Below are 27,574 nucleotides of genomic sequence, written 5' to 3' on the forward strand. Positions count from 1 at the left end.
TTTCTTTCAGGGGAGAATTCAGAATTTTCTGTGAAATTCCTGAATTGTCCAGGCCAGTGTTTAGGGGTTGGTAATTCTGTTTTTAAACCAGAAACAAACAGATAAATAAAACAATCCAACAAAAAACACTTTTAAGATACTGTATAAAGGCAAATAGAAGTAGTTTAGGTGATGGGCATGTCTTGCTTTTCTGGCTGAGAGAAACTCCTGCCTGCAACCTTGGAGAAGCGGTTGCCAGTCTGTGAAGAAAATACTGAGCTAGATAGACCAAGGGTCTGACTCAGTATATGGCAGCTTCCTATGTTCCTATGCTATCCACATGTGTTGTGTATAGAAATAGATTCTCCACAGTTTCTCCTAGCAAAAGGGTAGTGTTCCATTGAAGTGAGGCCAGATTTTTCTGGGTTTGTTTTTCCCCCAAAGACGTATTAAAACGTTTCAGGGTGGCGTGGGCTAGAAACCCTCCAAAATTCACTCATGATTGTTTGAAAGCATTGGTTTGCTGTTAAAAAGGGAAAACCATGAAAAGCTGTGGTTTATCTGGGGATTAAGGTGGTTTAACTAGGGAGAAAAGCTGGTCTTGGGGTAGCAAGCATGACTTGTCCCCTTAGCTAAGCAGGGTCCACCCTGGTTGCATATGAATGGGAGACTAGAAGTGTGAGCACTGGAAGATATTCCCCTCGGGGGATGGAGCCGCTCTGGGAAGAGCATCTAGGTTCCCAGTTCCCTCCCTGGCAGCATCTCCAAGACGGGGCTGAGAGAGACTCCTGCCTGCAACCTCGGAGAAGCCGCTGCCAGTCTGTGAAGACAATACTGAGCAAGATGGACTTATGGTCTGACTCAGCATATGGCAGCTTCCTATGTTCCTATCCTATTAGCATACTGATGCTTTCTTGGGCCAAGTCCGGATTTTCGGACACAAGTCAGTTGCCTTTAAGACACCTGAACCTGAGGTGGTTTCTGGGCCTCTTGTCTCTTTCCCAAGCCCTTCCCCACTGATCCTAAGAATAGCCCCAGTGTAACAGGAGTAGCCTGCAAATGCACCAAGACTCCCATTTGCAGGGTGTATTGTGCAAATATTGGCAAAGTCGTACACAGAGACAACACATCTTCTGAATCAGAAGAAAATTGTATTTTGCAGGCCTCAAGCCAGGTCTCCCCCTGGCTCCATTGGTAGACATAGAATGACTTTCCATTCATGCATCTGTATCTGAACGTAACCATTTGCAAATTAATGTATTCCACTTCCAGGAGAGTAGCAGTATTAGTCCACAGCAGTACAAACCACAAAGAGTCTTTAAAGGACAAAGACATTTCTTGAAACAGAAGCTTTCGTGAACAGTTTCCTTCTGGCAGACGTAGAAACTCGACCAGGATAGCGGCAGATTTCTTCCAGTTTTTTTCAGCGGCAGATTTCATTCCAGTTTTTTGCAGCGGCTGTAATACATCCAGTGCCAACATGGTAAGAAGGATTATCCCCTTCAGCCAGGAGAGGGATATTGACTTTTCAGTGCAACTTTTCAAATTTCACACATTTTGAGCTAAGAAAATAATGTTTACAAGACTTTTTGATACCTAGGCTCAGCTTCAGAACACATACACCAGCAATAACTGACTTACCAAGGAGATCTGCAAGACAAATTATTCTGAGCATGTGTAGAGTGCCTTTCCTCCACTTCTGGGAAACCAACAGAAACAAGACCATCCACTCCATCTGGAATTAAATAAACTGCCTCCAGGGCAAAGTGTGGATCAAACTTCAAAACTGGATCAGACTCCAAGAGAAGCTGAATCCAATGCCACCAGTTTGAGGAATCAAGCACCTGCATGTGATTTTAAAATTTAAATATCCATCCTGTTCCATCCTGAATGTTTGGAACATGTAACAACATTACAGGACGCTGAACAGGGGATTAATGCATCAACTACATACTGCAGTTCTAGCCAACATTGCAGACCAACATTGCAAAAATACAGGTTTGTCTCAAACTGTGGATCTGGGAAAGCTTACTTTGTTTGGAAGCCCCATGTACGTTTGGGAAACCGAGGCACAGCCCAAGGTCACAGGAGAACGTCCAGAAAAGAATGCAGCAATTCCATGGCCTTGCTTAGTTCTTTCCCAACATGGAGCCTACATAACTCCTCTCTTTATTAGCCACACATTTATTCTTGAAACTGACCGCATCCAAGGAACCTTTCCTTCTACCTCAGTGGGGGGTTGATTTCAGTGATCTAAAAGGTTCCCCCCGCCCGCCCGCCCACACCGCACTTCTGATGCATTTAGTCCAAATAGAAACTGCCTCGACACTACATGAATACCATGTTCCCAACATGCATTCTTTCTTCACGGGCCAGCATGGATTACGTGGGACACATCCCCACCACCACAAAGTGGCAATTTCCCCTTTAAGAACCTGTGGGGTCTACTTTAAAGGGGGATCCTTGGCTTGCCAGCAGCTGTCTTCAAACCCCCCCCCCCAAATCTGGTTGGTAGGGACATTTGTGCCGTCTCCTCCCCTTGGCCTTTTTAAGATGGAACCTGATCCCTCTTCCCAGGGCTGATAATACTTATTGAGGACTGGTCACGTGGGCTGGGCTTGACAGGTGCAGCTGCAAAGCAGGCAGGCAGACCGCCTGGAAGGACCAGGGGATCTTGACCTCCAAGAGGAGCTGAGGGGAGCAAAGAGGAGAGAAGGGGGCTGAGAGAGTGCGAGGAAGGGCAAGAGGGACTCACAGGGAGGCAGGACCGGCACAGAGAGAAAAGCGGGGACACGCGAGACCGAAGGAACATGACGACGACGCAGATAGAGACGCACGTCCAGTACAACCACACGTACATGATGACGACCGAGGACTACATGGCGCAGGAGGAGGACTGGGATCGTGACCTGCTGTTGGACCCAGCCTGGGAGAAGCAACAGCGAAAGGTAGGGGCAAGCGAGGGTCTTTGTGGGTGGCTGGGTGGAGGTCCCGGCTGGAAGGCCTCACCACTCTTTCTTTCTGCACTTGGGAGAGTCAAGGAGGGCCACGCCGCCAGCTTTAAGGCACAAGTTCGCTTGGCCGGCTCTTGGTTTCCCTTTGGCCTCCATCCTCAAGAAGGGACCCTGTTAAATCTGCACGTATGCAAATAAACCATCATGTGGATATCAGCTGCTGCTGCTGCTAGGGCCTTTAGGGAGAGGTCTCTCGAGGGAGGCAGAGGAGTCTCCACGGAGGACCCACCAGGGAGCAAACTCAGCCTGACTGCATGAGCAGCTCAGTTGGGCTGGCACAGTGTTTCTTGCCGGAGGCACCAGTAAAGCTCTGCTGGGGAATCCCGAGGCACACCTCTCTTCCTGGGCGGCAACAAAATAGTCCCTGGGGCTGGCCCAGGCTAGAAGCCTGGGAGAAGGAGAAGAGGACCCACATTTTAAAAACAAGGGATGCTCAGGGCATTGCCTGGTCTGTGGCCCTCTGCAGTATATGAAATGGACTTTTTTTCAGATCTTTGAGGATGGCTTCTGTGCAGTGGTGAGGCCAGCCCTGGCCTGCAGAGGAATTTACTGTAAGGACCCGTTTTCCCCCCTGTAGCCACTGCCACGCCAAACATGCTTTCCATCATGTTTGCCTCCCAATTCTGCAGAGCTCTTGGGTCTAGAGGAAGACAGGCCTTTTACTTACAGTGCACTGTAGGTTGGCGGCAGGGAGGGGGGAGAGAGGAACCCAATAGGGGGCAGCTGCCCTCTCTGTGCATCAGGCAGCTGTTTCTCCCCATCAGCCCCATCTACATCCTATATGGAACCATGGGTGACATTTTGGGCAGAGTACGTTAGAAGGGACTCGGGCCAATGCTCCAGGCAGGCGGAGGGGGAGGTACCAAGGAGAACTGAGGGAGTGCATTTGTCACCCGAGTGGAATCCGTTAAGGGCCGGAGCGTGTCTGAGCTATGCCTGGAATGATGGAGACTCAAGGGAGAGGGCCAGGCATGAGCTAAATATACTTTTGTGTGGCAGAGGGGGGGACATGTCCTAGCAGCTAGGTTTTTAAAGAACGATATCACAGATGGGGGATGTCCTGACCCCACCCACCCCAACTTGCCACCATAAACACAGGATTCCAGGCGGCTCCAAACCACTTGGGTGGGTTGGGCTGTGGCACTGCAGATTCAGCTGGTGCCAGACAGGAGAGACTGTGGCTCAGTCACCGAGAGCAGGGAGCTGCCGCCACCTCCTGCAGCAGCGGAAGTGTCTGCTCAGCAATCCCAAGACCACCCCTTGAAGGGGCATCTTTGCCTTTAAGAGTGGCAGAGAAGTGTGGCTTCTCCCAGCAGGATGCTGCAGCAAGGGGGCGGAATCCATACCTGCCAAAGGTTTTGCCTTCTGTGCCCCTCTTGGAAGCAAGGGAGCCTTCTGCAAACCCACAAGGCTATCTGTCACATACACAGGCCCTGAGAGCTTGTCTCACCATCCCTCCCCACAGAGACAATCCTGTTCACAAATATCAACAAACTGTGCCAAGGGACATCCTCAAGCACCCTTAAGCAGATTCCGTACACAGTAACGGTCAAGTGTGCCGTCGAATCGGTGTCGACTCGTGGCGCCCACAGAGCCCTGTGGTTGTCTTTGGTAGAATACAGGAGGGGTTTCCCATGGCCATCTCCAGCGCAGTGTGAGATGATGCTTTTCAGCATCCGCCTATATCACGACTGCCCATAGTCTGGGAAATATACCAGCGGAGATTCGAACCGGCAACCTCTGGCTTGCTAGTCAAGTCATTTCCCCGCTGCACCATTACAGCCTGTATACAGACATTCATCCCTCCAAATACCCCCTGGCAGGCGCTCTCACTCTTTCTTCCAAGCATTCCTTGCGTATACGTGCTTTCATGGGTATATCCTCATAGGCTTGCATACTCATGTTCTTGCTGTTGTAAGCATCTGACACAGACAGAGAGGATACCACATGCCCTCTTGCTGGTCAAAGCAAGCAAGCAAGTTCAGATTCCGGTTCTCCGCAGTTTCATACAACGAGTGGCTTTGGCCATCAGATGTTTCTGTGCGTCTTTCAGCACTTCCCCCACTTTAAAAAAAATGGAAAAAGAATGGTCTGCCTGTTGATATTGTTGTGCAGGACAGGGTCACAACTATAACAACACTGCATGTTAAACATAGACATACTTGAGAAAGGAGGCCTGCGTTATTCTGAGAACATAATCCTTCCTCCTTCACGCCTCATTTTTTGTGGCTAGGAATTGAGGGGAAAGAACAGAGCTGCACCTCTACCAGAATATGGAGTTGACCCACTGACGAAATCCTTAGTGGGAACTCTCTGAGCTGCCACATGTTTAGTAGGATGATGCATAACTGGACATTTAGTAAAGAGATTGAGGTTGTGGTATCCCAAGAATATCCCTTCCTTTTCCGATACTAAATCTATGCCAGTTCCGTCTGGGGCATCAACCAAGGGTCATTGTCTAATTTATTCTAACTGAATGCCAGAGATAAAGTGGATAGTGGGTTTTATGCTGCCCTCTATTAGAACTGCTGCCAAGATGAGAGGCAGACGCCTCTCTCACGATATAGGCAATTAAGACCTAAATGACTTGGGACCTTTTGACTGCACTGGGTTCATGGTCACACTGCCAGTGGGAAATATGAATTTATCTAGGGGCGAGTCCAGATTCATCATCGTTTTTCTCAGATCTGGTTCCTCGGCCACCAAGCACAGCAGACCCAGCTAACCTCCAGGCTCATTATGAAGGCTGTAATCTATCTGGAGGCAGATGCCAACTCAACATCCCCCTTGCCTAAAACATGACGCGTGGTTTCCCTAAATGATTCAGAATGGCTTGTCCCAAGGGTCTGTGCTGGGCCATACAACCCTGCCCTTTGAGGCCCGGGCACCGTTCCCACTGATCTCATTGCTGAAAGCATTTCTCCACCTGTTCCTTTGGACCCAAAGGTATGGCAGATCCGATAGCCCTTTGACCCTAGCGGTAAAAGCTGATTGGCACCGAGTGTCTCATGCAATGGCGGACTCTACTTTGCAAGAGGTTTTCAGTAGTTTTACAGGGATGCAGAAGCAGGTTTCTGCACTGAGCAAGGGTGGTTGTTGGACAAGAAAACCTCCCATTCTGTTATTCTAGAACCCACAGCAAGGGGGAGGGCCAGAAGAGAGCAGAAGGCTGCAGGGAAAGCCTGCACGGTTCTTTGGCTCAAGGCATCACTGGGGCCTAGAGTGGAGCAGGAGTCTCAAAGGGTCTGAGGCTTGAGCGTCACCTTAGATAACAGGAAACCCACCGTTGGGTTGCACCCTTCATCCCAGTTTGCTTTGGGGAGTTTCTGCAGCCTGATTGTTTTGCTCAAACTGGATAATCTCGATTCCTCAGCCCTGCCATTCCTTTGCAAGTTCTAGCTGGGCTGATTCAAACTAAGGAACAGATGCAGCTTATGAGAAGCTCTAGAAGGGGCAAGGTCACTGAGCTTTGGGGGAAGCTGTCTCCCTTTACTGAGTGTGAATTTCTGGATAACTTCGGCAGGACTAGTTGGCCTGAACCATTAAACAACCCCCCCCCCCCGTATGTATGTATATGTATATAAAACACACACCCCTACCTCTGTTCATGATCAAAAGAGGCATTTATTACAGTCAGTGTTTCACTCCATCTCTAGAAGATGGGCTTTCTTTTGTGGGGATCTTTGAATCTAGATAAATAAGAAAGGTTCATTCACACTTTACCCCAAAGGCAGAGGGTAGCTTTATTTTGCTTTTGAAAGAGCCACACCCTACAGGGCAGAGAAGGCCGAGAGGGAATTATGACACAGCTCCATGCAAAACAGAGATTTTGGACATGGATCTCTCCTCTCGAATCACGGCACTCAGTCTAGCCAATATTTATTTTATTTATTATTTATTTAAAAGATTGCTATACCGCCCAAAACTTGCGTCTCTGGGCAGTTTACAATAGCTGGAATCATGTCTTAATTTAACGGAGGACATTCCACTGAAATTATAACTTGTCCTTTTAATGTCAGTGGGGCTTCCTCAAGTAAATTTAGTCAGCAATGTACCTTTAATACAATAATCTTCAAACTTTTCAGACTTGGGAGCAAACTTTAACCCAATCCTGCAACATGAAGTTAATTTTTTACTGTACTGTATATGTCAGTCTCTTCTCCTGCCACCACTGCCTGTTTTCCTCCTTCTCTTTAATGAAATCATCACATGATTTTATTGTGAATCCTGTTTCATCAATTTTTGACCCATGCTTGATTAATACACAAGTGTGTGAGCACCAACCAGTAAAGGAAGACAGTCACTTCTCATAGGTGGAATTCTGATTAAATGTGGTGAGGGGACCCTCGTGTGAACAGCTTGTTGAAAGTGACACAGTGTGCGGCAGCTGTGAAAAAGGCCAATTCCATGCTTGGAATCAATAGGAAGGGGCCTGGAAATAAAACTGCTAATATCACAATGCCCTTATACAAACCTATGCTGCAGCCACATTTGGAGTACTGTGTACAGTTCTGGTCACCATACCTCAAAAACAACCTTATAGAACTGGAGAAGGTGCAGAAGAGGGCAACCAAGATGATCAGGGGCCTAGAGCACCTTCCTTATGAGGCAAGGCTACCATGCCTGGGGCTTTTTTAATTTCGAAAAAAAGATGACTGAGAGGGATAATGATAGAGGTCTATAAAATTACGCATGGTGTGGAGAGAAATTTTTTTTTCTTCTCCTCACATAGTACTAGAACCAGGGGTCATCCCATGACACTGATTGCCAAGAGGTTTAGGATTGACAAAAGTACTTTTTCACACAATGCATCATTCACCTGTGGAATTCTCTGCCACAAGACATGGCGACAGCCACCAGCCTGGATGGCTTTAAGAAGAGCTTGGATAAATTCAAGGAGAACAAGTCTATCAGTGGCTTTTGGTCTGAGGGCTATAGGCCACCTCCAGCCGAAGAGGCACGATGCCTTTAAATACCAGTTGCAGGGAGGCAACCGCAGGAGAGAGGGCATGCCTTCATCGCTCACCTGTGGGCTTCTCCAGGGGTGTAGCTATAATTGAGCAGATGGGTTCAAAGAACCCAGACCCCCAGCTCCGGAAAGCCCCCCAGCTCCACCCCTCCCTATCTTCTTCATTATCTCCCTCACTCTGGGGGGCCGTGGAAGAAAAGAGTGAACACAGCCCCCTCTTCCCTGGCTAGGCTCCTGGGCTTCTCAGAGGTCTCTGGTGGGCCACTGTGTGGACAGGATGCTGGACGAGTTGGGCTTCCTTGAGCCTGATCCAGCAGGGCTGTTCTGATGAGAGGCCTGCTTTACCGTTGGAAACAAACCCCTGAGGACACTGGGCTTTCCCCCTTCCTCCCCCTGAGACGTCCTCCCACCCCTTGCCATCCCCACCCTTCTTTGCAGAGATGGGGTCGTTTCCCCTGCTGAAGGACTCCTACAGTACGGCTGGCTGGGGACACCATTTCCTGCTGATGCTAGAGATCCGTGTGAGTGTGTGTGGGAGGGTGGGTGAGTGGCAGCCCTGGGGTATCGGGTAGCGGCTGCTGCTGCTGTTCCAGATGCCTTGCCCATGTAAGGCAGTTTCTAAAAACTGCCCCTCAGCTGTACTCCCCTTGCAAGGAGGCAGGGGATGAGCTAATGGTAGTATTTTGGAAGAGGGCAGAGCTTAATTAGGGGACAAGAAGGGGTCTCCCTCCCCCCTGCCCGGGAGAAGGCGGACGGGAAGGCCTGGCCTCCTCCAGGAGAAGCTATTTAAAGAGGGCAGCAAGGCTGCATTCTGAATTGATGCTTCAGGGAGCAGTTCAGCTGGGGCAGAGCGGGTTCTGCTCTGCATTTTGCTTAAGGAAGCAAAACAGGTCGCGGTGGAGCCGATACAGATCGTGCCTTTTCGAGGGCTGCCAAGCTAGAGTTGTCTAATGGCTGTCAAGCTGGGTCGTCAGCTCTAAGTCCTGGGTTCCGATCCCTGCTCAGCTGGGAAGCTGCCTTATACTGAGTCAGGCCATTGGTCCATCTGGCTCAGGATTGTCAGCACTGACTGGCAGTCGCATTGTGAGCTTTCAGGCAGGAGTCTCTCTCAGCCCTACCGGGAGACACTGCCAGGTTTGACTCTGGGACCTTGTGCATGCAAAGCAGATGCTCTACCACTGAGCTATGACCCCCATCGCCCAAGGGGAATACCTTACAGCAGACCGTGTTCACATGTAGTCACCCATTCAAATGCAAACCAGGATGGGCCCTACTTAGCAAAGAGGAGAATTCACCATTACCGCAGAACCAACTCTTCTCCCCAATGGCTCATCCATAGACTTTATTTAATCTATTTATTTATTTATTTATTTATTCATTCATTCATTCATTCATTCATTCATTCAATTTCTATACCGCCCTTCCAAAAATGGCTCAGGGCAGTTTACACAGAGAAATAATAAATAAATAAGATGGATCTCTGTCCCCGAAGGGCTCACAGTCTAAAAAAGAAACATAAGATAGACACCAGCAACAGTCACTGGAAGTACTGTGCTGTGGGTGGAGAGGGCCAGTGACTCTCCCCCTGCTCAATAAAGAGAATCACCACATTAAAAGGTGCCTCTTTGCCCAGTGAGCAGGGGTTATTCTTTAGAAGAGTTATTCATACTAATGTTAGCACAGCATCATCGCTGTACATGGAGCTTTATAGAGTGACGGAAGCTAAACAAGACAAGGCAGGCCATGGCCATAGTGTTTTTCACACCGGGCCTTTTAAAGCCCTCTCACTCGTATCTCCTCTGGAATGGAGAGCATGCATTCACATATCAGCCAATTTACACGGAAGTCCTTGCAAGCTATCGGGAAGCACTTCACACACAATTCGGGTTTTTCACTTTGCGTTAGAGTGCAGCCCGATTTATATCTGGGGTTTAAAAAAAAGTCCACTGTGCACAACCAGTTTGCAGTAAACCTCGCAGAACATCCTTGGTAAAGCCTGCTGTGTGAACTTATCTTATGTTTCTTTTTAGATCGTGAGCCCTTTGGGGACAGGGAGCCATCTAATCTAATCTAATCTAATCTAATCTAATCTAATCTAATCTAATCTATCTATCTATTTATTTCTCTGTGTAAACTGCCCTGAGCCATTTTTGGAAGGAAATCGAATGAATGAATGAACCAACGAATGAATGAATACATACATACATACATACATACATACATACTCCCATGAGGGGAGTGAAGTTGTGAGGACCTGCCTCCCTAAGGGCTTTTCAAGTCTCTCTCCTGAATGATCGGCCTCTCTTGAAGATACACAAGTAAAAACACATGGGTCGCATACTACCATTTGCTCAGTCCCACCTTCTAGTGTCCTGGTCAATGAATGTAAAGACACTAGACTGACAAATAGAATTAATGTTACCCCCCCAAAAAAGAAGAAATATATATTAACATTTAAAGTCACTGGATAACTTTAAACATATTAAGCTACTAGTATTTAAAATATTCTGTCATTTCCCATTGATTTTCTTGTCCCCTGTACCACAAAGCTTCTGCTTGCGGATTCGAGACAGAGCTCTGCCCCAAGGAGCTCACAATCTAAATTTTATTCATAAGAAAGGCAACAAAGGGAAAGGAGCCTGGAAGACTGGGAGAGACAAGAGTCATACATGGTCAATGTGAGCAAAGGCCAGGACATGTTCTTGAGGCTTTGTTTTTGTTGTCGACTCGAGCATTAAATGAAAGGCTTTGGGGAAGAGGTTGGATCTGAAGTGGGGGAGAGAAATGGCATGGCAGCAACACTCTGGGCGTGGGAATTTTGGGCGTAATCACTCAGCAGCGTTTTCATCATCTATAGAACATGGTATTAATCAATAACTAGCCTCAGAAGTCTGTCATGAAGATAGATGACAAGGAATAATCATACCATCAGGCTTGAATCTAAGGCAGTGGTGCACAGGGGTTCAGTAAGCAAGGCCCAGACATACACATCAGGAATTTGGGCTATGTTTGTCTTCTTTCTGGACAACGCAGTGTTTTTGACTTGTTTCTTCTACTCTTCAAACTTTAGCTTCCTCTCCCAATGGTTGTCCATTCAGAGAGGGGGCACTCTGGTGGCATAACTATTGTAGGAGGAATGTGGGAGAAGGGAGAAGTTGCTAAGGAGACTCCTTTTCTGTCCCAAAGGATGTGTAGCATCAGTTGTAACCAATTTAATACATCCATATTCTGATGTGGTAACAAAGTCCCGTTTGAATGTCAACAAAGTCACGTTGTCCAGCCATTTTGTGCAAGGGGCAGCTTTGTGATCATCCCCTCAACATCCATTTAAGAAGGAAGCACGCCACGTATCTTTTAAAGCTTTTGCACATGTGTGAGAGTTGGCCCAAGAAGGTTCTCAGACATGTCAACTGCCGCCCGCCACCCTAAATGTCAAACTGTGCAGCCAAAAATGGGGGTGTCATTTAAACAATTGAGAAAAAAGGAGGAGGGAAATGGGTCGTTAAAAAGAGAAGCAGACAGGTGAATATGGATCTGACAAGATCTTCAGCAGGTCCAACCATGTGCAAAAATAATTCAGACCACTTGAGACGAGACTCATCCATCTTCAATTCTCTTGTTTTTTTTAGCAATGAGAAACTTAGCAGTGTGCACAGTATGCGATTACATCCCACTGTCGGTGGACATATCAAATATATCCCATCCCATTCCCTTCTTTTAACCAAGCAATGCTGTCCATAACGTCCATAACATCCTGTGGCAGTGAATTATATGGGTTATTTGTGCAGCATGCTGGCGGGGGGGGGGGAATGTTTCCCCTTATTTTCTGTACTAAGTTTTAGTCTCCTGCATTATAGAGAAAGCACCAAAAGCCATTTCTTTTATGCAGTATACACTCCTCAATTCAGCTCCAAGACGGGCTTGGCAAAGTTGTTTACCATTTCTCATTTCTATGCTGCTCTTTGACGTGAAAAATGCTGTGCAATTCTGGTCTATTTTAGCTCAGCAAACCAACTGTTGCTGGCTTCTCAGCAGCTGGACAACAGGTCCATATTGAAAATGCCATCAAGGGAAAGCTGGCCAACACGGAAAGAGCTGGTGTGGCATAGTGAATATAATGGAGTTCTCAAACTTGGATCCCCAGATGTTGCTGGACTAGGAACATAGGAAGTTAGCCATTGGACTCTCTAGCGCAGGGGTGTCAAACTGTGGCCCTCCAGCTGTTGTTGGCCTACAACTCCCATCATCCCCAGTCACCATGGCCAGTAGCCAGGGATGATGGGAGTTGTAGGCCAGCAACATCTGGAGGGCCTCAGTTTGACACCCCTGATGAGCGCCCTCTTGTCTACACTGACTGGCAGCAGCTTCTCCAAAAGCTGGTCTTGTGGTAGCAAGCATGAATTGTCCCCTTTTGCTAAGCAGCATCTGCCCTGGTTTGCACTTGAATGGGAGACTGCATGCGTGAATGCTGAGATACTCTTTTTAGGGGATGGGGCCTCTCTGGAAAGAGCACCTGCACACTTGCATGCAGAAGGTTTCAAGTTCCCTCCCTGGCAGCATCACCAACAAGACAGGGCCGAGGGAGACTCCTGCCTGCAACCTTGAAGAAGCCGCTGCCAGTCTGGGTGGGCAATACTGCTCAACATGGCCCAAGGGTCTGACTCCATACAAGCCAGCTTTCTATGTTCCTAAGGTTTCAGGCCCTGCTGCCAGGAGCTGAACCTGGGTTCTTCTGCATGCAAAGCAGATGTTCTGCCACTGAGCTGCAGGCCCCTCCCCTGCAACTCCCATCAGTCAAAACGGCCAATGGCTGGAGATTATGCCCAGCCACATCTGGGGAGGCCCAGTTTGAGGACACTGAGCCAAGAGACTGAGCTGCCCACCAAGATGTCCCTGTTTTAAATCTTGCCTCTTCCACTAACTGACTGAGTGGCTTTAGGCAAGCCACTCTCCCTCAAACTCGGCCTCCCAGCTACCATATGGGGCCAGCCATCCTTCCTTACCATACAGGTTTATTGGAAGGATTACGTCAAAACAACGTATGTATTTATTTATTATTTATTCATTTGATTTATATACCCCCCCTTCCAAAAAATGGCTCAGGGCTGTTTACCTATGTGGGTTTTGCACACTCAAAGAGCACTGTGCGAAAGTGCGATGGATGCATGATGCCCAAGGCAGCCCGAGCCCAGTGAGTGAATTCACACAGATCCATAAAAGCACTGCAGGGCAGGGCAGAGTTAATCGCATGCATTCATCACATCACCCATACAGTGTGTTCCAGCCCCTCAGCTTTGTGTGATATCATCTCTCGGCTGCCCTAAGAGATAGAATTGCCCCTTTCGCAATCCTGTTGGCTGCAGCCAAATCCCTTAAATCCCAAATCCCCTAGTAAGCTATGGCAAATGAGACACAGCTGTCCCAGGCATGACAAAAGCACCTGTGGGGAGACACCCCCCTCACCCTACCCCACTCTGCCTGGTCTCAATGTGCTGGAAATAGCTTTCTGCGGGTACCAGTGACACATTTCGACCCAGTCATGAGACAAACAGGGTCAGAAAATCTACAGTGCACAGTGAGGGGAACGTGCAGACTGGGTGAGAGCCAATATCGTGATCCTCAGGATATGGACAATGTCAATACTATGCATTCAAAACACCACACACACATTATTGGAGAGCAGGAAGGATCTTGCTGAGCAATGCCATTTCGGAAATCTCGTAAGGGGGTTGCATTTTGCATATTCCCTCCTCTCCCCCTCTTTTTTGTAAACCGCTCTTCATGGAGAACTAGCATATTGGGGAGAAAAATAAGCTAGAGCCAGTTCCCCTGGGAGGTTTTTCTTCTTTTCCCCTGGAGGTGGGGGTGAATTTAAAAAAAAAAAGTTGAATTCACTGTCTTGGATAAATTGGATTTATTTGGATAAGTCAGTTCCATTTGTGAGTCCTTCTTTCCCTTCCTGTTCATGGTGTATTCAGCTTGGAAGTGGCCAAAGATTTACCTTTTGCACTGTACCTTCCCAAGGCTGCGGCTGTTTCTCTGTCAGTAGAAGACCTTCAGGTAGACCTTTTGACCCTGTCCTGTTCCTCCAGTCCTTTCTGTTCCCCGCTTACTTTTATGAAAGAAAGGATACTGCCGGGATGCTAAATTCTGAACCAGATTCCACTGGGGTACTTTGAATTCTACATCCAGCAAATAAAAGTGGGTTTCCTCTGTGATGTCTCATAGGAACATAGGAAGCTGCCATATACTGAGTCAGACCATTGGTCCATCTAGCTCAGTATTGTCTTCACAGACTGGCAGTGGCTTCTCCAAGGCAGCGGGCAGGAAAATCTCTCTCAGCCCTATCTTTAGAGATGCTGCCAGGGAGGGAACTTGGAACCTTCTGGTCTCCCCAGAACAGCTCCATCCCATAAGGGGGGAATCTCTTCCAGTGCTCAGACATCAAGTCTCCCATTCATATGCAACCAGGGCAGACCCTGCTTAGCTAAGGGGACAAGTCGTGCTTGCTATCACAAGACCAGCTCTCCTCTTGTCTAATGAGTCCTGCCTAGGCTTCTAGGTGGCCTACCCTGTGTGTTTCCGTGCTTCTTCTTGGTACCATGACTGTGGGGAAATTGGTAGTGGTTAGGTTCAGCATATGCCTGATACTGCAGGCCATTGGGAGGAAAGAGAGCTGGTGAGGAGAGGAGAGCTGGTCTTGTGGTACGCTGTGCAATTTGCTTAAGGGTGAAGACAGACAGAGAACCCATCTGAAGCAACGGGTCCAATTTGGCAGTGTCCATACTGCCTTCAGTCTGGATGTGCTTTGGGTCTCCAGGGATGAATTCTAGAAAACCCAGAATTCTATAAATGAACAGCAGAAGCCAAATGTGTAGGGCATGGATTGGCTGGTGAACTCTGTCATCAAGAAACCTCCCTCCCCATCCTGGAGCAGTTTTATATTTTAAAAAACTGGTAAATGTATCCATAAAGCATCAAGTCAACCTTTTATATCTGAACTGGGCACTTAGGAACGTTTCAAAAGCAGGCAGCCAACTAGGCGCTTTCCAGACTCGCTGCTGGAACAGCAGCAAAATGCCTCTGTTCGGGCAAGTCGCATTCGGGACGTAAACAGCAGGGGGAGCAGTCTCGCAGCAACTTACAACCCGAAAAAACAGCAACTTTTTCACGCCGGATGTACAACGTCCGTGCTCTGTATCACAGCGATTAAATTCGAAACAAGGCAGTGGAAATGTGAATGGGATCCTGCTGTCGACGTAGGGACTGCGGTGTCACGACGCAGGAAGTGTGGAAGCACACTCCCGAGATATGACCTGACCCCGTTGTAGGGTCTAGTCTGGAACGCGCCCTGAAGCATGGTAGGAGGGATAAGAATCACAACTGAACCAGCATTCAGTTCGCTGATATATAGGATTTTCAATCCATTTGAGAAGGTGGGAGGAAACCAGGCCCATGGCTGAGAAACTCATTGAGCTCTGTTTTTCTCTTAAGGCTGAGCTCATAACACAACATGTTAGTCCGGGGCTTAATTGCAAATTCCTAAGTACCAGAATCAAATTTGTACGAGTCACAGCCTTGTGCAGCTGTGGGGTAAAATGTCAACATGCTTATGTGCCAGCCTCAGAGAGTGTTGGCTGACCAGGTCGCGGAGATTTTTCCATCCATAAAGAGTTCCATAGAGATGTTGCATGCTTACCCTCAGCATTAAACAGCCTCCCATCTCCCACACTTTTCAGTGAAAGCTTCAGCTGGTAGCCTGCACCTCCTCACTGCAAATGAGGCCACAAGCCAGAAAACGTGTTCTCTGGATGACCCTCCACTAGAATGAAATCTGTTGAAAAAATACGCAAGCCCAGCCAAAGCCCCACTTTCAATTCCCATTTATTTTGATGGCATGGCAGTGTTCAGCATGGGATGACTCAGTTTCATTGAATTCAGTGGGTATCAAAGGACCTGTAAGGTGGCAACTGTGTGGCTATCAATGGTCTGCAGAACAGAGAACAAAAATCTGTTTACCTCTGAATCAGGCTAGAGGCCTAAGTACTCCAACACCCTGTTTCCCACAGTGGCCCACCAGATGCCTCTGTGAAGCCCACAGGCAAGAGATGAGGGCATGTTCCCTCTCCTGCTGTTGCTTCCCTACAACTGGGATTCAGAGGCCTCCTGCCTCTGGGCCTGGAAGCAGCCGATAGCCGTCAGGACTAGTAGCCCTTGCCTAGAGAGAGACCTGCAAGAGCTTCAGACAGTCGTTTACAAACTTATCTGAAACTTTTGAATTTTTGCAGAACCTTAACACAAACAAGTGTCAGTTTGGGTTTCAAAAAAAATAGGATTCAGTTGATCTGTGTGCATCAAGATGCTTGGGGGATGCTGTTCTCTCTTTGGAGGTGTCCCTGATTATTTGATGTAGGCACAACAGATAAGTCAGGGTGCTTCTGCAGCTTCTTTCAACATTCCTATCCTAAAATTCTCACTTCCAAGTAGCCCCTTGAAATAGACCAAGACTCAGACACAGGCCAACTGTTTTTGAAATAGACAACCACCCCTTGTCCCTGCAGCACTCTGCTTATTTGTAGGAGTTCCTTCCATTTCACACTGCCCTTAAACTGCTTGTCTGCCCTTTAGGGGGGGGAAATGAAATCTGGACTTTGAAGAAGTCTACGGAATAAATTAAAGTTTGGGGGCAGGGGTGGGCAGGAAGAGGAAAATGTCGCTCATTCTAAACTACTACTGAACCTGAAACCTCAGGACCCAAAGGAAATCAATTCGGGTTGCCATATCCTGGCTTTCCAAATCCGGGTGCCTAATTTGCATATTATGTACATTGGCTTGAAAATAATTTTTGAGCAGAAGAGTACTGCATGTTTTGATCCATAATTCCGCTTCTACAAGGGCTAGAGCTTATGTATATATATATTTGAAAAATATTCAAACTCACTCGAGCAGGGACTCTTGTCATTCCGGCTACAATTTACTGTGGTAAGGAATGATGGGAGTTGTGGTTCAGCAACATCTGGAGGAGTACAGGTTGGGAACGCCTGCCATAAAAAGCAAGTGAGCAAAAGAAGGTAATCCTAGAGGGAACGGGTGTGTGGGAGCAACATTCAAGATGGGAAATTGTGTTTAGAAGGGCCCGCGAAATAATTAGAGGAATTATTCCACTGGCCCTTCTAAACACAATTTCCCATCTTGAATGTTGTTCCCACACACCCGTTCCCTCTAGGATTACCTTCTTTTGCTCACTTGCTTTTTATGGAGAACCCAGAGGACCTTCTTACCAGGTAGTTGTTATCCAGGGTTATCTTTTTTCAGATTTGATTTATAGAGAGTTCGTTTGTTTGTTAAGTAAAAGGAAATTGCAGTGCTAACCTGTACAGTGTGATGGGCAACACACAATTTGAAGCTAAGGGCTACTGTTTCTTTAATTTAAAGCATCTGCCATTGTATTGCTTCTTGTTCGGTGCAGCTAGGAGATTAGAAATGAATTGCTCCTTAAGTCTGTGTTTAATTACTAGCTTCCTTGCATTCCCCCCCCCTTATAATTATGCCATTTTGCTGTAAAAGGAAAGAAAGAATGCTGTGAAACCAGTGATTAGAATCCTCTCACAGGAGGATCAGGAACTGACTAATTAAGGGCAATTAATCCCCCTGCAGTGCTAAACAAGAAACAAGCTTGAAAGCTGCAAGGAAGAGATATTTAATTAACATTGCAGGGGACTTTTGCTGAGTGGAACTTACTTGTGAGTAAACATTACAGAAGAATCTAGGCCACAGACGGGTATTGCTAGATAATATCATGTTAAGTAATGTAAGTCAGTTGCATGATTTGGAAGCAATACATTCATTAAAATAGCTGGAATTCGGTGTTTGGTTGAGTTCACTGTAATAAGCGTCCTGAAGGAATCCCACTGAGTTCCAGCTGGAAGAAAACAGCAAATTCCAACTATTTTTAAATGAATGTATTGCTTCCAAATTATATAATTGACTAACATCTGCGGAGGCAGGAGATTGCAGAGAGTTGATGGTCTTATGGTTCAAATGGAGACCAGAAGATGCCTTATTGCAAATGGAGAATGTTGCCCGATGATTCTAGGTGAAAGGATGGTGGTTTTACTAGCTATGTAGGAACTTTCCTGGTGAGGACCAGGAAAGGCTTCATGGTGGAACGCGTAAAGAACTGGAACAAAACAAAACGAGCAGGCAGGGCTGCTTACATGGGATTGGTTGGCTGAGAGAAGACTCTGCCAATCAATCCTGGGTACCTTGAGTTTGACTTTGAATTTGATTGGACTTGGCTAGGAGATTTCTGCTTACACACACACACACACCGGTATACTTGATTAATCTGTGACTTATACGAAGGGATTCTCCTAGAGTTGCCATGCCCCCCGGAATTCCGGGTTTCACCCAGATTTTAAGCATCTCACCCAGATTGCTTAACCCACCCAGATTTGCCCGGATTTCCATTTCCATTAAAAAACAACAACAGCTAAGTTCTAGCCCTTGCAGAAGCCGAGTTAAGGAGCAAAACGTTCAGTCAATAACAATAACATGGTTTTGCATGCAATCTAAACCCTGCTGCCTTCGTGGCAACACGCTCCCTGGATTTACCTCTCCACTGTCACCTCAGTCACTTTTCTCCCAGAGGCGCTCCTGAAGCAACAGATTGCAGGGAGATGAGCCCAGGGTGTGATCCAGAATGCAGCAGACACACAAATCACAAGCACAGCTGCTCCCATCACAGCCAGTTTGATCCTTCCTCTGAGCCAGAAGTAAGGCTGTACATGTATTGGGTTAATCAACATTGGATTCATCCATCCAGGGGTTCTCAAACTTGGGTGCCCAGATGTTGCTGGACTACAATTCCCATCCTCCTCGGTCATGAAGGCCATGGTTGTAGCACAGCAACATCTGGGGACCCAAGTTTGAGAACCCCTGGATGAGTCAATTAAAAGCCTTTGGCTTGTTTGAGAGAAGTCCTCTGTTTAATGTTTGTCGTTTAAAGTCAATTATTTGTCGAACAAGTATTTACAAAACCATTGTCTAAAAACGTTTTTGTCTCCAGAATAACTGTTTTTACCCATATGCAAGTATATGCAGATATAGTTGGTTAAACTATCAACTAAAAGTCGTGCAGCTAATCAACAAATATTTCTTTAGACAAACATAAATATTAAAGCAGAAGTTTTAATCAAGAGATTAATTCAGAGCTTTGGCCTGATTGTACGAGGGCTCCTGAGAGGTGTTCCTTCCTGTTTGGAGCATCCACACTAGATAAGATCTCAGCAACCTGGAGTATTGCTGATGAACCTGTCTGTGGAGGATGTGTGTGAGCAGGTCCCAGAAAAATAGCTAGAACTTTGCATGGGGTGCCAGGAACCCTTCCTTCCCACCCAGTTTGTTTTAAGGTGTGTGTGTGTGTGTGTGTGTGTGTGTGTGTGTGTGTGTGTGTGTGTGTGTGTGTGTTAATGGTGCATACCAAAGAACTGACAAATGCACCAGGGCAAGCTGCAGCTACTCAGGAGTCAGAATATGTGCAGAGTGTTTCAAATAGGGCAACATCCCATTTTAGAAGTTTCAGGCACACTAGCTGTGAAAAGGGTGATGCTGGCCTGGGGCCCAGTCCTGGATGGAAGCTAAACCCTCTAACCTTGAAAATCAGATCTGAGGGCTCATTCTATCCCTGCAGCCCAATATCGCCTTTCACTTTCTTGTTCTCTTCATTCCCAACATTATGGGTAACCCTCTTGTTCCTGAGCCCCACAGCTCTGGTCAAGGTCCATATTTCAGATGCTAGCTCTTCCCAGTTTCTTCCTAGGAGTTTAGGTTGGGGAGGGGCCGTCCAAGTTCAGTACCCAAACCTGCAGGGGTGCACAGTCCATTTCAGCTATATAGATTATGCTGCGGGAGACCTGCCTGTCTTGTGCCCTCTGGCTGCGTTCTGCACTGTACGCTCTTGGCAGGACACAAGCTCACCACCCTGGGATGGCCAGCAAACACCACTCTCCTCCTCCTCCTCCTCCTCCTGCCCACCCCGCTGGCGCCAGGTGGCCGACCATAAAGATCTTCTGCAGACTCAGGGCATTGCATGGAACTTGCTTCATTGCAGGCACCTTGAGGCCATATCTAAATTTGGCCAAGCACAGAGGGGAGGGAGGGTGATTTCTTGGATGCTGAAGCCAGTTCAGGGCTCCGGTCCAGAGTGTGACCCCGTATGCTCCAGTTGTAGCTATTCAATCTTATTTCACATTCTCCCCATCTCCCAAACAGTGGAAAGTTCCTGTCAGATACTTCCCTGCACATTTAGATTATTTTGACAAATGCCAAGTTGTGCAGGTATTACAAGAGGAGAGCCACAGGCGGCCAGCCAAGCAGTGCCGGTTCCACGGCCACGTTAGTTTAGATCTGCTCCTCCCAGTGGTGATTGCGTGCCAGCATGAAGTCCATGCACAGCTGCCCTGGGCAAAAAGAGACCACCTTTCCCCAGATCTTCAGACTGCAACCTTTTGCCACTGAATTGCTTCTTCACCAGCTAAAATGTAAATGATCCATGCTATGTGGAATGTAGTTGGGCATGTGAGTGTTAAGGCCAACGACTTCATTATAAAAATGAAAGGTAGCTATGTTGGCAAAGAACATAAGAACAGCACTATTGGATCAGGCCCAAAAAGGCCCATCTAGTCCAGTATCCTGTTTCACACAGTGGCCCACCAGATGCCGCTGGAAGCCTACAGGCAGGAGCTGAAGGCATGCCCACTCTCCTGCTAGTATTCCTCTGCAACTGTGATTCAGAGGCCTCTGAGGCTGGAGGTCACCTATAACCTACTGATAGTAGCCATTGATAGACCTCTCCTCCATGAAGTTATCCAAACCCTTCTCAAAGCCATCCAGGTTGTTGGCTGTCACCACATCCCGTGGCAGAGAATTCCATAGATTAATTATGTGCTGTATGAAAAAGTACTTCCTTTTGTTGGTCCTAAATTTCCTGGCCTTCAGTTTCATGGGGAGGCCCCTGGTGCTAGTGTTGTTGTGAGAGGGAGACAGATTTCCCTCTGTCCACTCTTTCTCCACCATGCATCATCTCTATCATGTCTTCCCGTAGTCGCCTCTTCCAAACTAAAAAGCCTCAGGTGTTGTAGCCTTGCCTCCTAAGGAAGGTGCTCCAGGCCCCTGATCATCTGGGTTGCCCTCTTCTGCACCGCCTCCAGTTCTGCAATGTCCTTTTTTAGATGTGGTACCAAAACTGTACGCAGTACTGGTCCAAGGGTTGTGGGGCCTGAGGCAAGGCGTAAAATGCTGCCTTGCCCCACAGTCTTGGCGGAGTGGAGACCAGCCCCCTTTCAAAACAGACCCTTGCAGGCTTTAGAAGTGGTGCGGGAAGGAGGGAAGGTTGCCAGCAGCAGCAACTCTTCTCTCCTGGTGCTTCTTGCAAGCTTATTTATTTATTTATTTATTTATTTATTTATTTATTTATTAAAACATTTCTATACCGCCCAAAACTTACGTCTCTGGGTGGTTTACAACAGAATAAAAACAAAGTAAAACATTCGTTAAGACAGAAATGGGGAGGGGGGGAAAACACACACATTACAACAATTTTAAAAATTTAAAAACTATACTTAAAAATCGCATTAAAACATCATTAAAACCATTAATTAAAAGTGAATAAATGTGTTTTTAAAGACTTAGCAAGGACTGTGAGGAGAAGTGCTCCTTGCAAAATGTGCAATGGTCCAGAGAAAACTGTTCTGGCAGCAGAGGCCAGGAGCAATCAGGCAGCCCAGTCATCCGCTGCCTGAGGCAACTGCCTCACCTAGCCTCATGAAAGGGCCGCCCCTGTATGTTGGCCCACTAGGGGGGGAAGCCATTGTGAGGCAGCACCTTTATTAGAACCAATCAGGACATTGCCAAGCCACGAGCAAGGGAAAGGTGGGCCTGATATTGAAGCGCCCCCCCCCCCCGGAGTCTGCAGTGGTCAGGGACAAATGACATGTGATGCTAATGACATCTCAAGCACTTTAGGGCTGTTTTCTTTTGGGAGAAATGTGTGTGTGGGAGGCTCCCGACCTGGATCAGGACCACGACGGAGGGTAGAGGTTGCAAGTCTTTGCCCCCCCCCCCACTGCCCTCCATATCACCCATCCTCTGGCTGGTGCTGTTTTACAAGGGAAAAGGTTCCCGTGGGTCCCAGTGGAAAGAGTCTCCCAATGGAGTGCAGGTGTGGTTAGGCAGACCATGCAAAACAGGTTGCACTTCACTCCCCTCATGCACTGAGACAAAGAAGCAGTAATGGCCGACTCCCCATTTCTTAAAATATCATCTAGCTCGGATCCATCTCCTGCACCAAGCCGAAGAATTCCTTGGTTCCTTGCGTGGCAAAGAGTAAAAATAAAGAGAAACATGGCAGTCTTCATACTCACAAAGCTGAAGATTAATTTGAGATGGTGCATGGCTTAAAGAGTCAGTAGAAACCAAGTTGGGCACTATTACCTAGTATGACGAACACCAAATGTCTTCTCCCAGAAGACCATGATTTGTGAATGATTTGTGGTTGGTTGTTTGGTTGTTTGGTTGTTTGGCCTGTGCATTTCCTCTCTCTGGCAAAACACCCTGTATAGGTTGAAAAGGAAAAAGGAAAAAACACCTGCAAATATGAATATGATTATGTCACTCAGTCAAGCTTTCCCCCATTATTTGGGAATGAGATGACGTTAATGACAGAATATATATGGGTTGGAACATAATATAAGAACAGCCCTGCTAGATCAGGCCCAAGGCCCATCTAGTCCAGCATCCTGTTTTGCTCAGGATGCAAAATTTATATCTATATCTATATCTTTTTTTATTTTCTGGAAATGCCCTGGGTATGGCCTCAAACTAGTGCTTGGAGAATAGCAAGGAGAGATGCATTTGAACTCATGAAGACTGTGAAACTATTTCAGATTCCCAAGTATTTCAAGCAGCCAGAACCACATTTCTAGGTATCAACACAGGGCTGAATAGATTCCAGATCTAGGCAGCAACATCAATTTTCTAGGATTTTCCCAGATCACAGCAAGACAATTTCTTATACTGGACTGGATTGTTAATGGACGGACGTGTCAGACCTTGAGTGCCACAGAACCATGCATTATTAGGTAATGCAAGAGAGGGACACAATATGTGGTTTTGCAGCTGCCTTTTTCTGCAAACCACCAAACGTTCTAGAGCTGCCCAGGCGCATTTCAGTGAGGTTGATGCAAGAGCATGTCCTGGTGGATAAGGCCCATCGGTTCCTCCTGGATATTTTGCAGAACAGGAACAGCTTAGGAAACTGCTTTATACTGAGTCAGACTCTTGGTCCATCTAGCTCAGCATTGTCTGGCAGCAGCTCGCTCTCTCCCAGGTTCCAGGCAGGAGTCTCTCCTGGCCCTCCCTGGAGGTGCTGCCAAGGATTGAACCGGAGGCCTTCTGCATGCCCAGCAGGGGCTCTGCCACTGAGTTACAGCCTCATCCTCTGGATTGTCCTTCGCCTTCATCATGATCACAGGCGAATTTCAAGGCATTTCAGAGGGGACGGTACAGAATGTCAGTGCAGGTGGTTGTGCTGGTAGAAATGCTTGTAGGAGCAAAGATGCCTGTCTCTTGATCATGTACAAGCATCAGATAGAATCTCAAAGGCTGTTCGGTTCACCCACATAGCTTCTGCTGGGGTGTTTTGTGCATTGTGTGAGGCGTGCATATACAGAGCCAAAAGAGCTGGGAAAATCCCAGGCACTCAGCCCCCCACATTCGTTAAAATCTGACAGCAGCACCTAAGCATACTGACACTCAACGTCTTTTTCTGACTCCCACAAATATATTCCAAGCCCAGTCTGCAGGCCTTGCATCTGGTATCTTAGCCAGCAGAGAGCCGATTTCCAATCACTACTTTAGAAAGACGACATTTAAAAAAATAATAATGGCAAAAATGACGTCCCATTCCCCACAGACATTCACAGCCTGGTGTAACTCGCACTTGAGGAAGGCGGGGACACAGATTGAGAATATCGAGGAAGATTTCCGGAATGGCCTTAAACTCATGCTTCTGCTAGAGGTGATTTCAGGTAAGAAGCTTCCCGATGGGGTGCAATCTGTGGGGTCATGGGCAAGAGACTTTAAGTGGGGCTGGTGTTGTGGCACAAAGATAACCCACCAAGTCACAGGCAAGATATTTTATTGGAGGAGGAGGAGCAGGAGGAGGGAAACATCCCTAGGGCGCTTTCCAGACTAGACTGCAATGGGGTCACGTCGTATCTCGGAAGTGTGCTTCCACACTTCCTGCGTCGTGACACCGCAGTCCCTACGCAGACAGCAGGGTGCCATTCCCATTTCCAATGCCTTGTTTTGAATTTAATCACTGTGATATAGAGCTAGGACGTCGTATATCCTCGACATTAAAAGTTTGCTGTTTTTCCGGGTTGCTAGTTTCCGTGAGACTGCTCCCCCTGCTGTTTATGTTTTGAATGCGACTTGCCTGAATGGAGGCATTTTGCTGCTGTTGAGCAGCTAGTCTGGAAAGCACCCAGGTGAGAATGTGATGGGGACATAAATGAGGAGAGCAGTTCATGTTCCTCTGCAGCCCTGTCTAAAAGGCTTTGCTAAGGCTCAGTTGCTTCTTTCTTCCTTACCACCCTAGTTATGACAACTGTCATGTGTGGTCTGATAAGACTGCATATGCACAAGGGCACCTGTGCACCCATTTTCTGAAGAAAATATAGTGGTTGAGAGCAGGCAGCAGCAATAGACAAGCATTCTCAGACTGTGCCACCAAGACAGGCAGTGGGAAATGTTGAGAAGCGAGATATGGGGTTGGATTGAATTAAATTTTAGATAATTATAATGCATGGAGCCCTCTGTTTTATGTAACGGATGAACTCGGGTGTTATGGTTCTGATTTATGTTTTAACAGTTTATTACTTTATTTGACAAAGTTCGCTTTTATGTAAAGCTTTTGTACTTTGGGTTTTGCTGGTCGAATGACCGTTAACAATAAAGATTTGAGATTTGACTCTGCTTATAATCTCACCATTTGAGGCCCGCTGCTCTGCAGCCTCCACGACCAGCCATATTGGAAACAGAAGGATGGATGTTGGTGCATGTGTGCTGCTGCAGCAGTGAGGATGTAGGTTCACATCTGGTCTCTGTTCCCTCCTCCTAAGGTGAACGGTTGCCAAAGCCGGACAAAGGCAAGATGCGCTTCCACAAGATCGCCAATGTCAACAAGGCACTGGACTTCATCGCGAGCAAAGGGGTCAAGCTGGTATCCATTGGGGCTGAGGGTAAGTGTCCAGAGCAGGGCTGCTCAACGTCGGCCCTCCTGCAGATGTTGGCCTACAACACCCATCATCCCTGCCTATGGGCCATTGTGGCTGGGGCTGCTGGGAGCTATAGTCCCGAAACAGCTGGAGAGCCGAGCTACCATGGTTTAGGGTCAGTGAAAGAAGCTGTGGGCCTTTCTGACTCCTGTTCCAACTATCTAGGACAAGTGTGACCTGACCACGCTCTGCTCTTGCAGACTGAGTTTACATATACATACGTATGCATAGCAATTATTTGGGATGTATTATTTTATTATGATGATTTATTCAATTTCTATACCGCCCTTCCAAAAACGGCTCAGGGTAGTTTACACAGAGACATCCTTCTTCCCATACACTTTGGACCATGGCAACAAGGGGCTCTTCCAGAAAGTGGTATATTCCAACTTGAGCACAAATTATGGAAGAAAATAAAACAGGAAATCCACACGAGTGATAAGGATGTGATGTAATATTCTCAGTGCCATCTGCTAGCATCCTGCAAAACAACCATGTCTTTTCAAAATCTTTTTATTTTACCTGGGGCGGGGGGGAGAGAGTTGTTTTAGAGATTGCTGCAGATTGCCAGCAGATGGCACTAAGAATATTACACAATGTCCTTGTACATTGTGTGGATTTCCCATTTTATTTTTCATTGTAATTTGTGCTGAACTTGGAATACTGTATATCACCATCTGGAAGAGCTCTTGCTCATCCTCATAGGATCATAGGTATGTAAACTGCTCCGGTCTTTCCCGCCTGTCCCCGTCCATCCACACAGATGCACCTGCTTAAAAAAGTCCTATCAGGACTTTCTGCTCCTCCCACCTTTCTCTGAGCTCCTCCCCCCTCCCCTCCTGCCCTTCCAGAAATTGTGGATGGGAACCTGAAGATGACTCTGGGCATGATCTGGACCATCATCCTCCGATTCGCCATCCAGGACATCTCAGTGGAAGGTGAGTGTGAGACTGGGGTTTTTGTCTCCTACGTCATCCCGGTCTGCTTTCCCGGTTCCCAAACAGAGCGCAGGCACACACAGAGAGGCCCGCAATTCTGCCTCTTGGCCAGGCTGCTGTGTCTCAGGGGTGCCTCTGTCCCCTTCCCTTCCAGAAACCTCAGCCAAAGAGGGACTACTGCTGTGGTGTCAGAGGAAAACGGCTCCCTACCGAAACGTCAACGTGCAGAACTTCCATATTAGGTATGGGACAGGCCCCGGAAGAGGTGTTGGCCAGCAACGTGGCTTGAAGTCTATGGTGTTGCGTGACGCACACAGGCTACGTGCCGTGACCAGGGGTTAGGGCTGGTCCAAGATGTGTCGCTGCCTAAGACGGAAGATTTAAATCAGTGTTCTTCATTGTAAGGCCCAGGGACCAGTGGCATCCCCCATCACCCTACGTCCGGGTTCCTTGACTAATTGTTTACTGGGCCAGCAGTGAAGCTTCAGCCAAAGCTGAATACTCTGCACAGTCCCCCTAGCACCAGGCGAAGATGGCCATTCTCACTCCGCAGTGCTGCACTTTGCCCAATATTGGGTGGTGGAACTCCTTGAAGGGACACAGAGCCCTCTGGAGCCCCTGTGCCATCTTGGAAGGTGTGCCCAGAGTGCTGGGAAGTGTAGCCCTCCCCAGAGCTTTCCTCCTCGAGCTCTTAAGAGAGGGGTCTGTCCCTCTTAAAGGGCCCTCCCACTGCACCGAGTAAAGCACAGGACTGTGCAAAGGTCAGCAAGATGGGGGAAATGGCTCTCACATGGGAGGTTGTTGGGTGTTTTTTTTTGCCAAAGTGGCCCCTGCTTGAAAAACTGTGAAGAGCACTGATCTTAATGGTCCCTCCCTCCCACCACCTGGTTAAATGCTTGTTTAATGCCTTCTGCATTCAACTCTCCAGAGAGGGCTCTGTCTGTCTCTCTGCAAGGGCTCTCCCAGCGTGCTTTCCAGACTAGCTGCTGGAACAGCAGCAAAATAGGCTGCCAATTGGTTTCCGGACAAAATACAAAGTGCTAAGCCCTAAACGGCTTAGGCCCTGGGTATTGAAGAGAGCGTCTTCTTCACTACGACCCCCACTGCCCATTGAGGTCATCCGAGGAGGTCCGTCTCCAGTTACCGCCAACTCGTTTGGTGGCTGCACAGAGACGGGCCTTCTCGGTCGCTGCCCCGAGATTGTGGAATGCGCTCCCTGCTGAGATACGATCCTCCCCATATCTGTCAGTTTTCAAAAAGCACCTGAAAACCCATCGTTTCACCCAAACTTTCTCAGCTTCCTAAATTTTTTAGGTTTTAATCTCTGGTTTATTT

At 47.5% G+C, this 27,574-nt stretch overlaps 1 protein-coding gene across 1 annotated transcript in view; it reads left to right on the forward strand.

The window, feature by feature from the left end:
- The first annotated feature begins 2,556 nt into the window (after positions 1-2,556).
- Positions 2,557-27,574, forward strand: part of ACTN3 (actinin alpha 3) — a 40,053-nt gene continuing 15,035 nt past the window's right edge. Inside the window, exons 1-5 of the mRNA XM_053277637.1 lie at positions 2,557-2,927; positions 23,936-24,050; positions 25,146-25,265; positions 26,153-26,239; positions 26,394-26,481. Coding sequence (XP_053133612.1) covers positions 2,790-2,927; positions 23,936-24,050; positions 25,146-25,265; positions 26,153-26,239; positions 26,394-26,481 — 548 coding nt within the window. The 5' untranslated portion in view covers positions 2,557-2,789. The remainder of the gene's footprint in view (positions 2,928-23,935; positions 24,051-25,145; positions 25,266-26,152; positions 26,240-26,393; positions 26,482-27,574) is intronic.

This window comes from Hemicordylus capensis, chromosome 14, assembly GCF_027244095.1.
Source record: "Hemicordylus capensis ecotype Gifberg chromosome 14, rHemCap1.1.pri, whole genome shotgun sequence".
Lineage (NCBI taxonomy): Eukaryota > Metazoa > Chordata > Lepidosauria > Squamata > Cordylidae > Hemicordylus > Hemicordylus capensis.